Source organism: Pezoporus occidentalis, unplaced genomic scaffold (assembly GCF_034315485.1).
Source record: "Pezoporus occidentalis ecotype Australia unplaced genomic scaffold, CSIRO_AGI_Poc_V1 ctg148, whole genome shotgun sequence".
NCBI lineage: Eukaryota > Metazoa > Chordata > Aves > Psittaciformes > Psittacidae > Pezoporus > Pezoporus occidentalis.
In genome coordinates this window covers 374,670-389,161 of record NW_026913295.1, presented here as the reverse complement: position 1 = coordinate 389,161, position 14,492 = coordinate 374,670, and the positions used below count along the sequence as shown (strand labels likewise).

Below are 14,492 nucleotides of genomic sequence, written 5' to 3'. Positions count from 1 at the left end.
GGTTGGAACTGGATGAGCTTTAAGGTCCATTCCAACTCAAACCATTCCATGAGTCTATGATTCTATGAAGCACCACAGTGCAAGAGCAGATGAGAAGCGAGATGAGCAGTGCTTGCATGGGACAAAGAGCTTGCCACAAAGCTGGAGGAGCAGCTGAGGGCTTGTGCACTGCCATTTCCTAATCATGGATGGGCTCCCTGCCCTCACAGCTCTGCCTGCACACAGCTTTTAATCCACGGTAAGAATGGGGAGAGGCAAAAGGCGTATTTGTCGCAAGTCACAGTGGTGAAACGAGGTCTCAGCAACTTCAGCTTCCCCTCCAAAAAGCTGGATTCACCACACAGAACTGGCCGAGGAGGGATGCGGGTTAGCAGTTGTCTTCCCATAGCCAGAGGTGCCACCAGTGCATCCCATCCTCTGACATCCCGGTAGGACCCTGAGAGTGCCCAGCCCCATGCGCACCGGCTCTCCTGGGGTTGGCAGCTCCATGGCTGGTGCAGATGCTGATGGTCTCTTCTCTTCACCTCTCTCAGCCTGCAACTGCAACCTGCATGCCCGGCGGTGCCGCTTCAACATGGAGCTCTACAAGCTGTCCGGGCGCAAGAGCGGCGGCGTGTGCCTCAACTGCCGGCACAACACTGCTGGGCGGCACTGCCACTACTGCAAGGAGGGCTTCTACCGGGACCTCAGCAAGCCCATCTCCCACCGCAAGGCCTGCAAAGGTACGGGGTTAGGGGTGGGTTGGCTGGGATCACACAGCTTCTGCTTCTTCAGCCACTTCCTGCTGCTCCTGCTTCCGCAGCTCCTGCTCTCGCCAAACTCTCCTGCTCCTCCCTCTCTCAAACCAATCCCTTGAAAGGACTTTTCTCGCCACCGTGTTCCTTGCCATCACCTCTCCCTGGTGTTCCCATCCTCCTAGTGAGGACAAGGCTACCAATATACAAGAAGTCCTCACTGGTAAGGATGACTTCAAATTATTTCAGGTTTCATCACTTGAAACTTGTGCTACATCCACTCCAACAACTGCAGATAACTTGGTCATCACCCATGTAAGGGCACAGTTGCATAAATTCCCAGGTATGGGGTTAGATGTAGTGCCTTAAATCAGCCCATCTCCTGCTCCCATCCTCCACCCTCACCCCAGTGCTGCTCGGGGACAGGCAGCACTTAACCCACGCACACAACATCCCACAGTGAATGGGGGAAAGGTGAGAACAGTAGAAGAGGAATCAATTTCACTTTGAGCTCCACAAATGGAGTTTTTTGATGCTTACTTTTCTCCTGCCATGGCCATCAGGGTGAGCGGGGCTTGGGGCAGAGCAGCAATAAGAGCAAATTCTGCAAGTGAACTCTTTTAACTCTCAGATGTCTGCTGGAAGAGATTTAAATCCTGAACCTGAGACACAGCTAAAATAATCAAGCAAACATTAAAAACAAAAAAACAGATTAGAAGATGCTGGGCCTTCCTGCAGAAAACTTCATCTCTTTTCTCTCTAAAGACTCGTTTCAATGAGAAATGGAAAGCTTTTTGGCCTGAGCTGGGTATTTTTGGTTGGAAAGATTTGGGTCTTCAGCATTCCCTATTTTTTAATGGGAACACTTCTTCCTTCATGTTTTTGTTTAGTTTTGGGGTATTTTTTTATTTTGGGTTGTTTTTTTTTCCACTGAGAACAAACACACTCTGTGCCAAAGCAGAAAAAGAGATCACAGCTTTAGATGGCCCAACTTCTCCATTTTCACCTTATAAAGACTATCTCAGTGAGCCCTTTTCAACCTGCCCTGCATGGAAGATACTGACAGCTCCATCCAACAGGGGCTGGTGGGATGTGAACCCAACCTATGGCTCTGGAGGAGGTCAGGAGCTGCCCTTTTGGGCAGAGCCACTTCCTAGGCCAGCCCCAACACTCATATCCCATCTGGACTCCACTCTGGAGCAAGCTGCCAGCCACTGCCGAGTGGATTTGTGTCCTAATGTTCATGTTTGTGCTTTCCCAGCCGGGCTACAGCTGAAGGAACAACAGTGCATTAGGTTGAGGCAAACAGAGATTGTGAAGGCTTCTCTGGAACGGGCCGGGCAGTGCTGCAGGCGGGTATCCATCACCCTGGGCAGTGGCATGCTCAAACTGGCACTTGCTGATGACCAGAGATTGATTCTCATTGACCTTCCTGCTCCACAGAAAGGGGTTTGGGGTGGTGGTGGGAAATCCCTGCCCTGCACAAGCACAGCTCACTTCTTCCCAGGGCTCTGGTTTATCCTGGCTGCCTCCTCAGCATGGGAGCTCCTGGGGATCTGGTGGGATTGGTGGGAGATGATAAGTGCTTTTTCCTAGCCGCCAGATCACTGTGCATCAGTAGGGATCTGCACAGCGGCACAGTCCAGAGAGGGGATGCTCAGCTGGAGGGTAGGGCAGATCCCATCTCCTGTCCATCCCCGGCTTTTCCACCCTGGGAAAGGCAGTCCCTGCCCTGTGTTGGCAGTGATGACCACACGTACCCATCTCTGTCTCATTGACTTCAGCATTTCCCAGGCCCTTCCTTGCTCCTGCTTTTTCCAGCTCTCCTCTTCAGCTAGGCAGCCCGCTCCCCATCTCCTGCCCATTTATCCTTGCTGTTCCCTGGCTGGTAGCACAGTGGTTGTACCCAAAACCCACAGCAGCGTGCAGGTGGTACCTGTGGGAGGGAGACCTCAGAGCCATGTTGTGCCTCGGTTTCCCCAAACAAGCATGCAAGAAGGTGTGTGCTGGCCTTCAGGAGGCATTCAGCACTGCTGGAAGGGTGAATTTCCCAGTTGCTGGGTCATTCACTCTATTAAATGCTCTTTGCAATTGTCTTTTTTCCATCTCCTGCCTCCTGCTCTTGAAATCTGAGACCGCCAAATTTAAATAGCTCTCCAGCCCCCCATGGTTTCTAACAAAACTGTGGCTATTGGAGCTAACAGATACAAAGGTATGTAATAAATATGCTGATGCATGAGCAGCTCCCCGACCCACAGCCTATTAGCACAATTTCACAGTAGCCGGAATGGTTTATTGTTGGCGTAATCCATCGTCCTATACAAAAGCGAGCGAAATGAAGTTTCCTGCAGCAAAGGCATTCCTTTGAAACTTCATTTTCCTGAGCTCTGCTCTGACACAGGGGATTTCATGTTCCCTGTTTTGCTTCCCGGATTCAGGGGCTGTTCTGAAATAATTGTTGGAAACAATCTTTCAAAAGTTGTTTTTAAAGGCATTTCTAAAAAACATTTTTAAACCCAAACCCTGCCATGTAACAACCTCACCATTTCCCCATTGATAACAGTATTAATTCATCATCTCACCGAGCCATCTGCCAATGGGCAAACCTCTCCCAGAGTCTCATCTTGACCAAATGTGTTTAGAATTAAGGAATTAACCATCCTGTAGCATCTGCCATCTCCCTCACAGTTGCCTCATGTCTCATCTCACCCAGCAGACTGTGTTTTCTCTGTAAGACTTGATTCATTCAACCATCGCATTGCTCCGTTCATGTCCCACACATAACATTTAAACAAATGCATCTCCTAGAGCCCTGGTGCCTCATGAGCTGGTCAGGAGCTGCCAAGGAAGCATGCAGCACGCTTACCCGCCAGCAAGCGTGCACAAGCTTGGGTGAGCTCATTGCAAATGGTCCATGAAAGAACTGCCAAAGAGATTTTGGTATTAATTCAGCCTAACAGACACATCCAGCTAAACTGACTTTCCTCTCATCTGTGCTTCCCATCTCTCATCCCATCCTATGCACTGGGTTATGTACCTCAATTCATAAAGCATCTAACATCAGAAAATCACAGAGGCATGACTCGCATTATTTCCAACAGTTGGATTTGTTATTTGTGCAAAAATAGCAGAAATGTTTGCACAAGGTCAACTTTTTTCTTTTTCTTTTAACTTGGAGAAAAAGAAAATGCCACAGAATTCTGTGTGTGTCACAGGGCACGGTGGGAGGCTCAGGCAGCAAAGGGGGAGCAGAAATTGGAGCTGGGCAGTGTCCTCCTGCCCCAGCAGACGGCTGGGTGCTTTTCTAATGGCCAAAAGTATAATGATCTTTAATTAAAAGATTTTTTTTATGATCAAGGGTTGTCTCAGCAGCACAGGTTTTTGGATTTATGGATCACTGTCACCCTGACGGTTATAAGCACTGGGGCCATGCCATGTTCCTCCCCCGTTCCATTTATTTCCTTGCAAGCCTGATAAACCGTTGACAGTCCCCAGCGATGCCCTGTTGCAGAGCCAGCAACAGGCAGAGCAGGGCATGGAGTCTGCAAACCACATGCAAAGGAATTGATGACAGATGGAGCGGAGATATTGCATGAAGTGGTAACGCTGGGAATGCGCCAGCGCCTGCCAGGCTGGAACTGGGAGCTGATGGAGCACCGTGCCTGCTGCGGGTGGGTGGTCAGACGAGCCCAGGGACACCAGTTACTCAAGCAAGGGCTCAGGGGTTTTGTGGTCAGACCGCACAACTGATCTCTGCATGGCCCCGGACAGGGACACTGGGGCTGGAAGACTCCAGTAGTGGTGCCGCTCCTCCACCGAGGGGCACGGATGGGCTCATAGCAACAGGATGCCCTCTCCTCTGCCAGAGCCATCAAATCCAAACCCCAGCTAGATGAAACTTTGCGTGTTCACCTTCTAAAACTCATAACAATGGTGAAGTCCTCATTTTTGTGGGAGCGTGAAGAGTTCCCAGAATGCTGAAGCCCTGCTTTCCATTCCTTCTGCTTTCCCTCTGCTCCAGATGATGTTGAGTGAAATTCCACATCTCAGTCCAGCAAACCCCTGTCCGCTCTGCTCTGTCATGGGCCGCTGGGAATCAGGGCCCCAGTGTTAGTTCTTTTGATTAAATTCACCCTGATATTTGCCAGACTATTGGCACTAATGTCATTCTATTGGAACAGAGACTCTGCAGGATTTTATAGCCTGGCTGTGAAACAGCTCTGCACTTGGGGGAAAGGATTTACACACTTTTTGATGAAAAGTTGACAAATGATATGTGTTATGAATTCACTTGTGCGGAGGCTGCCAGAGCAAATGCCTTGTGGAGGGGCAGGATTTGGCACCTGGAGAGGTCACATTTGTTAGTGCTCTATGTTTTGGTAGAGAATGGGGTCTCCTGTCTCCCCGGTGCTGAGCCTGGCACCTTTCCATCAGCGTTGAAGGATTATTTAATGGCTTGTGCAAAGAAAAAAGAAAAGCACTCCCAGCCTACCTGCCTGTTTGTCATATCCCAGAAAGGATTAAGATTTGACATTTGCTTTTTGAGACAGTTTGGGTTCAAGCAGAGACAGTTGAGTGCTGCCTCCATGGGCTCAGCCTCCGGCCCTTGATTTCAAGGATGCGGATGCAGCTTTTCCTCAGGCATCTGGGAGGTGGCGGGTGGAACTGGTGCAGCTGAACCCCTTTGGCTGCTTGTGCTGCCTGGAGAGGAGAGCAGAGCCCTGGTGACAGGGACAGTGGGACGAGTCCCCCGTCTCTCTCCACTGACTATAGAGGGAGCTGCGTGACCAGCTTAGAGCGGAGAGCTCATTTCCACGAGGCTGAAGCCAGGGGAGATGTGATTTCTTCCCGCTGCCTGGAGCCCCGCTGAGAAGTTGGGGTGCAGGAGGCAGCTGGGGTAAAACCCGCATTAGACAGCAGAGTCTGAGGACGGGCTCGCTGGTGTCCCACTGTCGGGGTCCCACGGGCCATGTCCCAGTATATAACAGGAAGATGAGCCTGTCCGTGATGCACCTCTGCAGGTTTCAGTTGGGGTCAGCATCCCTCCAGCCTCAGAGATGTTCCCTGCCACCACAGTCCCCAGTCCACAGCTAGCTGATGGGTAGGTAACCTTACATCCCAAAGACATAGGGTGGCCTGGCTGAAACCCCTAACCCAGGGGTCCCTGGGCCAGCAGGGCCACCAGTGGTGGCTCCTGGTAGCACTCCTGACCTCAGTCTTTCCTTGTCTGCAACAACTGCCAGCTCCCACAGGCTCTCTCCCATCACTTCAGGGACCCCATCACTGCTGGGCATCATTGTAGGAGATCTACCCTTGGTGTCCAGCTTAGGAGGAGGTAAAGTGCATCCTAAGAGAGATGTCCTCTCCCCAAAGCAACGTCATTTTGGTGCCCATCCAGCTCATTTGTGGTTTCACAAGGCAATACTTTCTATTAATTCATCCCAGGCAGTTGTCCTTAATTATCAAACTTCCTTCCCTTCCTCTTCTCCTTTTCTTCCCCTTGAAGATCAGACAAAGCTACTGTTTAGATGAGTGACGAGCCAACTCGTAGTGCTGGCAGGGCTTGTATCCAGTTCTTGTGTCAAGGCTTGGTCACCAAAGTTCAGACTTTCAAGGCATTGACCTGTCAGACACCGACTTTCTTTTCTCCACAGGATATGGCTCTTCCACTGCTGTGAGAACAGTTTTCTAGCTGTATTTCCATACCACATTTGTTAGTGGCTATGCCTTAGTTATCCCCTTCCCCAAGGCCCCATAATTCTTTGTATTGCCATTATTACAAGTGCTAAGCATTGATTTATGGTTTCTACACCTGAAACTTGTCATCAGCAACCCCTGGGCACACAAACTGGCTGAAGAAAGTTTCTAGAACCGCAGCTTTACCCTGTCCCATGCACACAAGTTGCTGGTGGAAGTGTCCTCAGGCAGCACAAGAGGCTTGACTACCACTGCCACCAAGTGCCACCACCTCCATGGGACCTCCAGGAGCTAGGGCAGAGCTGCACCATTCACCCACTTGGGCTGGAAGAGTCCCAAAGCAAAGAAGGGACATGATTATTACAGAAACTTGAACTGTTTAGTTTGTACTGTGACAACATGGAAAAGGACTGGTTTGGGGTTTTTTAACTGAAGACTTTTGCACAGCACAAGACATATACCTGCCCTTGTCAGAATTTAAAAATCCATGACTTTAATGACACATGAGCAGCAACATCAAATTAAGCAGCCACTTCTGTACGAGCTGGAGTGGGAAGAATTTTCAGTGTTGCAGCAGTGGAATATTCCCGTGGCAAACCCAGCTACTGAGACACTTTCTAACAGTTTCAGTCCAGATGAGGCTCCATGTGCCAGCCCTCATCATGCTCTTCCTTGCATATGTGCCTTCCTCTTCCAAGGGCTTTCTAATTAAGTCTGATCTATGTGAGCCACCAGCGAGGAGCCAACCAAAAGTTGGAGCCATACACAGTCCTTTCCCTCAGCCCAGAGAAGCTCCACCAACCTCCACGCAGCACACAGGGATGATGCCATGCACTGGGGAGCACATTTAGGGACCACAGATACCACGTTCCAGCTTCACGTTTGTAGCCACTGGTGAGCTGAAGCAGTCACTTTCTGCTCCTCCCTGTATCTGCCCCTGGAACTGATCCAGTATTGGAGCTGGTCTCTATTTGGATGCAAATTAACTGGGACAAGGATAAAATCCTGATGTCTGGTCCTCCCAGAAACTTACCACTGATTTCCTCCTCTCTGGTTTTACAAATGAGGGCCACCTCCCACAGCACAACAGCATTTAAACAGACAGTGTGTTTCAGTGGAATATATTCAGGCAGGCTGTGATTTAAGCCTGGATGCTCAAAGGAAGCACAGAGGGCTGGTGCGGTGACCCTGCCCCGGGGACTGGCAGAGCACCAAGGGACATTGCTGTGGAGAGAGGTTTGCCTGTGCCCGGTGATAAGATCAGAGCAAAGTCACCTCCATGCCAAAAGTCTCCTCCAGCTGCAGCTGCCTCCAGGCTCCAGCAGTCAATCATTCCACACGCTGCTCCCACCCAGGCACGTTCTGCTGCATGCCTTGACTCCCCTGGGAGCGCAGTTGCCCGGGGCACCGGGCGGATGCTGTGACCCCAGCCCTGCCGCAGCGATGAGGCAGCGGGTGCTGCTTGGCCTGGGCACTCTGTTCTCCTCTGAAAAGCCACTTGGGCACTTCCAGAGCCCTTCTCAGCAACGCTCCCTCTGCCAGAGGAGCGTCCTTTGGGCAGCGCCAAACCAGGAGAGACAAACTTGTACTAAAGGCAAACTTGAACCAGGGAAGGGGATCTGAGGAAGAGGCTTCTGAGAAGCCTTCAAAGGGGCTGGGAAGACATCTGGATGTAAATGAGAGAGCATCTCACCAGGCAGGGGCCTGACCTCTGCTCTGGAGCCAGGCTGAGAGAGCTGGGCTGGTTCAGCCTGGAGAAGAGAAGGCTCCTGAAGGGGAGACCTGAGAGCAGCTCCAGTGCCTGAAGGGGCTGCAGGAAACCTGGAGAGGGGCTTGGGACAAGGGATGTAGGGACAGGCCAAGGGGAATGGCTTTAACCTGCCAGAGGGGAGACTGAGATGAGCTCTTAGGCAGAAGCTCTTCCCTGTGAGGGTGCTGAGGCGCTGGCACAGGGTGCCCAGAGAAGCTGTGGCTGCCCCATCCCTGGCAGTGTTGAAGGCCAGGTTGGACACAGGGGCTTGGAGCAAGCTGCTCTAGTGGAAGGGGTCCCTGCCCGTGGCAGGGGTTGGAAATGGATGAGCTCTAAGGTCCCTTCCAACCCAGACCAGTCTGGGATTTTATGACCTGCAGCACAAACCCCAGAGCACAGCTCTGATGTGTCTGCTCGACACTCCAGGGCATCCAGGAGCACCTGCTCCCACAAGAGATGCACCCAGGGTCCCCGTGATGCCCCAGGTGTGGCACTCCCACATGTGCTCTTTCTCAAAGACACCCACCAGTCGCTTCTTCTGTGCAAATGAGTGAGACCAAGACTCAAAGCCCCACCTCCCAGGAGAAGGACAACACTGGGTGATCTAGTTTAGAGATGCATCTCCACTGCAGTGGGAAACCTTCATCACTTTTAGCAAGGGAGGGAGGAACAGCTTTCAAATGGGTGAGCTGAAAAAGCATGCAGAAAGGGTAAAAGAAGTGGCAGAAACTGCCAGCACTGTGTGGAGGGGTCAGGATGAGACACTCTGCTGACTTCAGGGACCCAAGATGTGATCAAGGAGGTTTGGCCAGAGACCCTCTGAAGGACCTCGAGCTCTCCATTGCAGCCTGGGAACTTTCCCCCCAGCACCTTTAAAGGGGAGATGGAGCTCATATCTGAGTCCCAAACCCAGGTTAGACATGTGGATGATCCAGCTCATTAGGGAAATGTAGACAGTGTTTTCTGTGACAGGAGCTCTGCATTGTCCTTGCAATGATGCTGCCTTAGAGAAGATTTACTGGCTAAATCTGGGGCTGACTACCTTCAAAACTGTGGTTTGAGTCTGGTTTTTCAGCAGAAACATTCCGTAGGCAATCCTGAGGGGCAGGTTTGGACAGTGGTTTCTCAGAAGTGTCAGGGTGCGACACAGCAGAGGAGAATTTGCACTCTATTAAAAAAACCCCAAACAACAAACAGATACAGCGCAGTTCTCCATCACAAGTCTCAGACTAAGAACAAAAGTTGCTAAATTTGTTTGCGCAGCCAAACCTTCACATATCTCCAAGACAGAGGAGGGAAAAGGAATAATTTGCCTTCCCCTAAATGTTTTCAATCTGTTGAGATAATTTCCTGTCTCAGATCAGTTCTTGACAGTGAAAAGTTCTCCAGGCTCTCTCCTGAACATTAAACCAAAGTTCTGTCCTTCTCATCCACACACCCTCTTCTGATTTTAAGCCTCCTAAAACAAGAAGGATTTTTTCTGATAGAAAAGGATCTTTTCCAGTTAAACGCACACTTCCCAGATCATCACAATCCAGTGCCCCAGGAGCTCCCACTGCAATCTTTCATGGGCACGAGGAGTGTTGCTGGTGGTTTTCTCCACTGTGGATGCTCTAGTGTCTGGTAAGGGCAGTGCACACTGGAGGGATGCCCCCTGCTGAGCTTTTCCTAGACCTTCTCTCACGTCTACCCAGTGGTCTCATTTTGTGAGGCTTGTGGCAACCTCATTATCTCTGAGATTTTTTCTCTGCTGACAGATTTGATTGAAATATTATTAGTGGTAGAATATGCCCATAGGAATCTCATTCCTCAGAAGCCAGCCTAAAAATGCATCAGGAGGAGAAAACTTTTGCCTTTCCCCACCCCCTCAGTAAGAGTATTTTCCAACCCACTCTTTCTCATGCAATGTCTCCCATGAGGGCAAGTTGAGCCTTAGTTTGCTTTAGAGCCACAAGAACACCATGCCCAGGAAATGTGCCTCTCTGCTTGGGCATAGCTGCCCTGGGGGTTTTGACATTTTTTGATGGAAAAATAAAAGCAATGACATCCTCCACGACAAAAGCCAAGTCCTACCAGCAAAGCAGGGAGAAGGAAGCCCCAGTACTTTACCCCTGGGTGTCTCAGCATCCCCACCAGCTTCTCCTGCAGTCACCTGAAAGGTGGAGCTCTGAGATGACAGGAGAAACTTTAGCACTTTCTCAACAAGAGAATATTCAAGCCTTTTGGAAAGCACTGTCATAATTGAGTCTGTATCACTAATGCCTGCCCATAGTGGGCCTGCCCGAAAAGTGGATTTATTGTGGTTCAAAGCCCTCTCTGGATTAGCAGCGACTCTTGCTCACTGGAGGCATTGTGGGCCCCGTCTGTTACTTGTTAAGGAGAAGACAAAGGCAAGGTCTAATCTGTGAAATTTGGCCCAAACTACAGGGCGCCAAAGCCCTTGGCTTCCCTGAGTGCCAGCTCAGGAGGAGGAAATGGGAGAGCCCTGAGAAGCGGCGCAGGAGGAGGGACACTGTGAAACACCAAGAGATTATTTGGCTTTGCCTGATAAAAGGGGGAATTCATTTTCTGCTGGCAAAGAAACCTTTAAATCTCCAAGAGAATGTGCCGAGGGACATTGTGCGTGAACATGATCCTCTGGAGAACTAAATACAGTTCACAATATCACAGACAAGCTGACGATCTCATTGCAAAGCGGTTAACAGTTAATATTGTAAGCCATTATTAGTATTCAGAGTTAACACAGAGACATTTCAACCTCTGCTTCTGGTTAGCAAACTAGCTGGGGCCAGGCTGGGTGGGTACACACTGAATACCATCGCTTCTCTCCTCCATGACACAGACCTGTGGGATTTGTGGGATGTGCCACCTGTGCTGGGGAGCTGTCATTAAATAAGCTCTTGCCCATCCCTGCAGGATCCTATCCCCAGAGGCAGCATAAACCTCTCTGCACCACTCAGGTGCACAGATACCAGACCATAACCCTTCTTGCCCACAGACAGGTAACCAGGGTAGGTCTTCAAAGGAAGGAGCACCTCTTGTTTTGAATTGTTTCTCCAAAGACAGGAGCCAAACAAAATCTGCTAAAGAAACCCTGCCCAGGTCCAGTCTCTGGGACACCTTCAAGCCTGGGGTCACCTTAGGCATGGATTGCAGTTACAGGAGGACAACTGAACTCACCCCAGCAGTTCCACACACCTTGCATTCCACAGGGTGATGTGTTCACTGGAACCAGGATTTAAAGTATCCAAGTTACTAAAGACAGTGAAGCAGTAGAAAATAGTTCTACAACTACACAAAAGCTTGCTTAAGTAATAATGTCTGAACCATACCTCTAAATACTAAACCATAAGACTAAGTGAAATATATTTACTGCATCAGGGTTACGTGGGCTGTGCTTTTGAAGTGACAGGAAAATTTCAGTTCAGTTGTTTTGACATTTTGCTGAATCAAAGCGTCCACACCAGAAGCTTGATTTTGGTGCTTTTTTTTTTCCAGCAGAAAGCTTCTGTACCACATTTTTTGCTCCACTTGGAGTCTTTGGAGGAAAGAAGGAAAGCAATCAAAGGGAGGCAATTTGGCCTTGATTTTGGAAAAGCATTTAAAAGTATGGTTAAATATAAACACGTACCTAAGGCACATTGGCTATAGGGTACTTATTTTCATTCTTGAAACTGACTGATTTCCTGAAGAAGGTTCCTTCTCAGAACAGGAACCTTCACCGATGACTACTGCAAATTAAGGTATTTTTTCAGGTTTAATGCATTGCTGGTTTAGTGCTTCATGCACGGCGCAATATAAAGCAATCATGCTTTGGGCTTTTAAATCTGGAAGCCCTGGAGTTATTGCAGATACTGTGTGACAGGAGGGAATCTGGACACCCCGTGATAGCGAGTGTTTTTGTTGTTCAAATGGATTTTTCATCATTCTGAAGACCTCCCAAGGAAGCAGCTTCCCCAAAACAGGAAGATGCTAATTCTGTAAAAATGCAGATCCTTTCAGGTGCCTTCTCCGAAAAGGTCACACTTGAAGAGAGCTAAGCCCGGAGACTTAGCCCACTGTTTACCTTTCAGCACACGTATGTGTGGGCAGATCAGCAGCTGGGAATACCTCTGACCTAAACTCAGGGGTGGAAAAATATTTGCATTTTTGTCATGCTGTTTGTCACCCTTCAGTGGCCCAGACACAGCAGGGCATTTCGCATCCTCCCATGCATGGTCCTAAGACTTGCTTTCAGGTATTTTTTAGTCCCACACCAGCCAAATCTCAGCTAAGGCAGAAAAATGCACCATCACCTCTGCTCGAGCGGATGATGGCCTGCCTCAGCAGATTTGTGCATATAATAGTGGCTTGTCTTAGAAGCTTCAGACAGAGTTATAAAACTCCACGACAGACAGTTTTGCAATAGCATGCCCCCAGGGGAAATCTCTTCCTAACTGCAGGCAGTTAGTAGCTGGCTTGGAGTGCTTATATCCGAATATATATTAATCCCGGCTAATGTAACTACAGATGTTCTCATTCATAGGCCTATCTAATCCTGTTGGGCCTTTGCCATGGTGTCTCGTAGCATGAGTTCTATGAGTTAATTACGTGCAGTGCAAAGAAGCATTTCCTTTTATCATCGAAAAAGGTTGCCTTTTAAATGCATTGAATGTCCCTTTGTTCCTGTGTTTTAAGGACCAGTGAAGAGGAGCACCTGTCTGACCTTCTCGGCGCTGTGCATTACTTGGCATCCCTCCATCGTCTCTTGGCAAGGCATTCCTAATCTTTTCCATCGCCCTCAGATGGGTGCCTCTCCGCGCCTTTTACTCTGGTTTCCCAGCTGAGGACGTACTATTGATTTCTGTAGTGTCATGATATTACATTCAGTGTTACTCTCTACCCTTTTCATAATATAACCTACCATCTCGTTGCTCTTCTGAGCTCTGTTGCAATCAGCCAGATGTTTCATTGACTCCTAGATCTTTTCCTGGAGTGGTTGTAGTTAATTGGGATCCTTCAGCACGCATAAGCCATCCTGTTTCCTCCTTCCAATTATGCATCCTTCTGCACACTGTTTTTTTTCTGCTATCCTCTCACCCATTTGGCCACTTTGTGTCAGTCTCGCAGACCTACATGGTTTCCTCATGTTTGGACTAGCCAAGTTGAAGGTGATCACCTAGAAATGATGTTAACTCCCTTCTTTCCAGGTCATGGCTATTATATAAGAAAAATTACATTTTCTGGACACAGGCACCCCTGCCACTGCCCTCATTCCCCATTAAAGCCTCACTATATGTTCCCATTCCTTGTTTTCTCCTCCACAGCCAGGTTTTTAAGCAGGAAATAACTTCATTTTCCACCAGTAATTCCTGGTCATCTCTGCCACAGGCACTCATCACAGATTTTTTTTCTTAAAGGTTTTATGAAAGAACTAAATCAGGACAGTTATTTCCCTTCCCCCTGATTCTGTGTGAACTACCAGACTAAAGATGCACCACTTTCTTGCAACATCATTCCTGTTTGTTCCTCTCACATCTCACTTCCTTCACCATTGCATTGTCCTCTATGGGGTAATCCGTTTAAGCAAAGCATGAGGATACAGAGGACAAATCAGATGATATCCCCCTTGTTACCTGCAAGGATGGCCCAGGCACCCTTCTTTGGTCGTCAGTGAGGTTTTTCTCAGCTCTGCCTCACAGTCTGCTCCCTGCTTAGTGCAGGGGACTGCTGATACTCTGCATCGCGGTGAATGACGAACAAACACTTGCACCCAGGAAGTCCAGGCATGAAAACACGTTTTGTGAATCTAAAGGTGTCTATCAGAAAGGCAGTGAGGATGCCAAAGGGGTGTTTGTACCACCTTTGTGACTCTAGGGCAGTTTTTCCTTAGTTTGGGGTTACAACGCAAAGGAATTTGAACTGAACGGGAAAAATCAGCATTAACCACCAGCAGCCCATGGCTAGGGAAGGAGAAGGAAGAGCCTGTAATTGCTGGCTGCAAGTGTTTGCACTGGCCAGGGAACTGCAAATTGCCTTTAATTGTTCCTAATTGCTGGCACTGGTTCAGTTCCTCCAGGATAGAGACCGCAAATGTGCATCTACAGACACTGCTTAGACCCCCTCCTGCCTCCCCATGCCAGGAGACCCATGCCAGGAGGGCTGAGCTGCTGCTGTTTCAGAGAGTTTTCTGGAAGATGGAGAAGTCAAAATGGGGTCAGGCATTGAAGGGGCTGGAGTGGTGCTGCCCAAAACACTTGTCCCAGGCTCTCAGAGTCCTGTGCTGCAGTGAAGAGCTGGGGACCAGTGTCGGAAAGCACATCCCTCCACCC

General features: G+C 49.3%; 1 protein-coding gene across 6 annotated transcripts in view; it reads left to right on the top strand.

Annotated features, from left to right (window-relative positions):
* The window catches only part of NTN1 (netrin 1), a 100,184-nt gene that overhangs the window by 50,882 nt on the left and 34,810 nt on the right, over positions 1-14,492 (top strand). For 5 of the 6 annotated variants that reach the window (XR_009963170.1, XR_009963168.1, XR_009963166.1 and 2 more), the window contains exon 2: positions 534-722. The exons of the other annotated variant lie outside the window; for it this stretch is intronic. Coding sequence is in view for 1 of the 5 variants with exons in the window: in XM_062610537.1 (XP_062466521.1) it covers positions 534-722 (189 nt within the window). In the remaining 4 variants the exon portion in view is untranslated. The remainder of the gene's footprint in view (positions 1-533; positions 723-14,492) is intronic. 6 annotated transcript variants of the gene reach the window in all.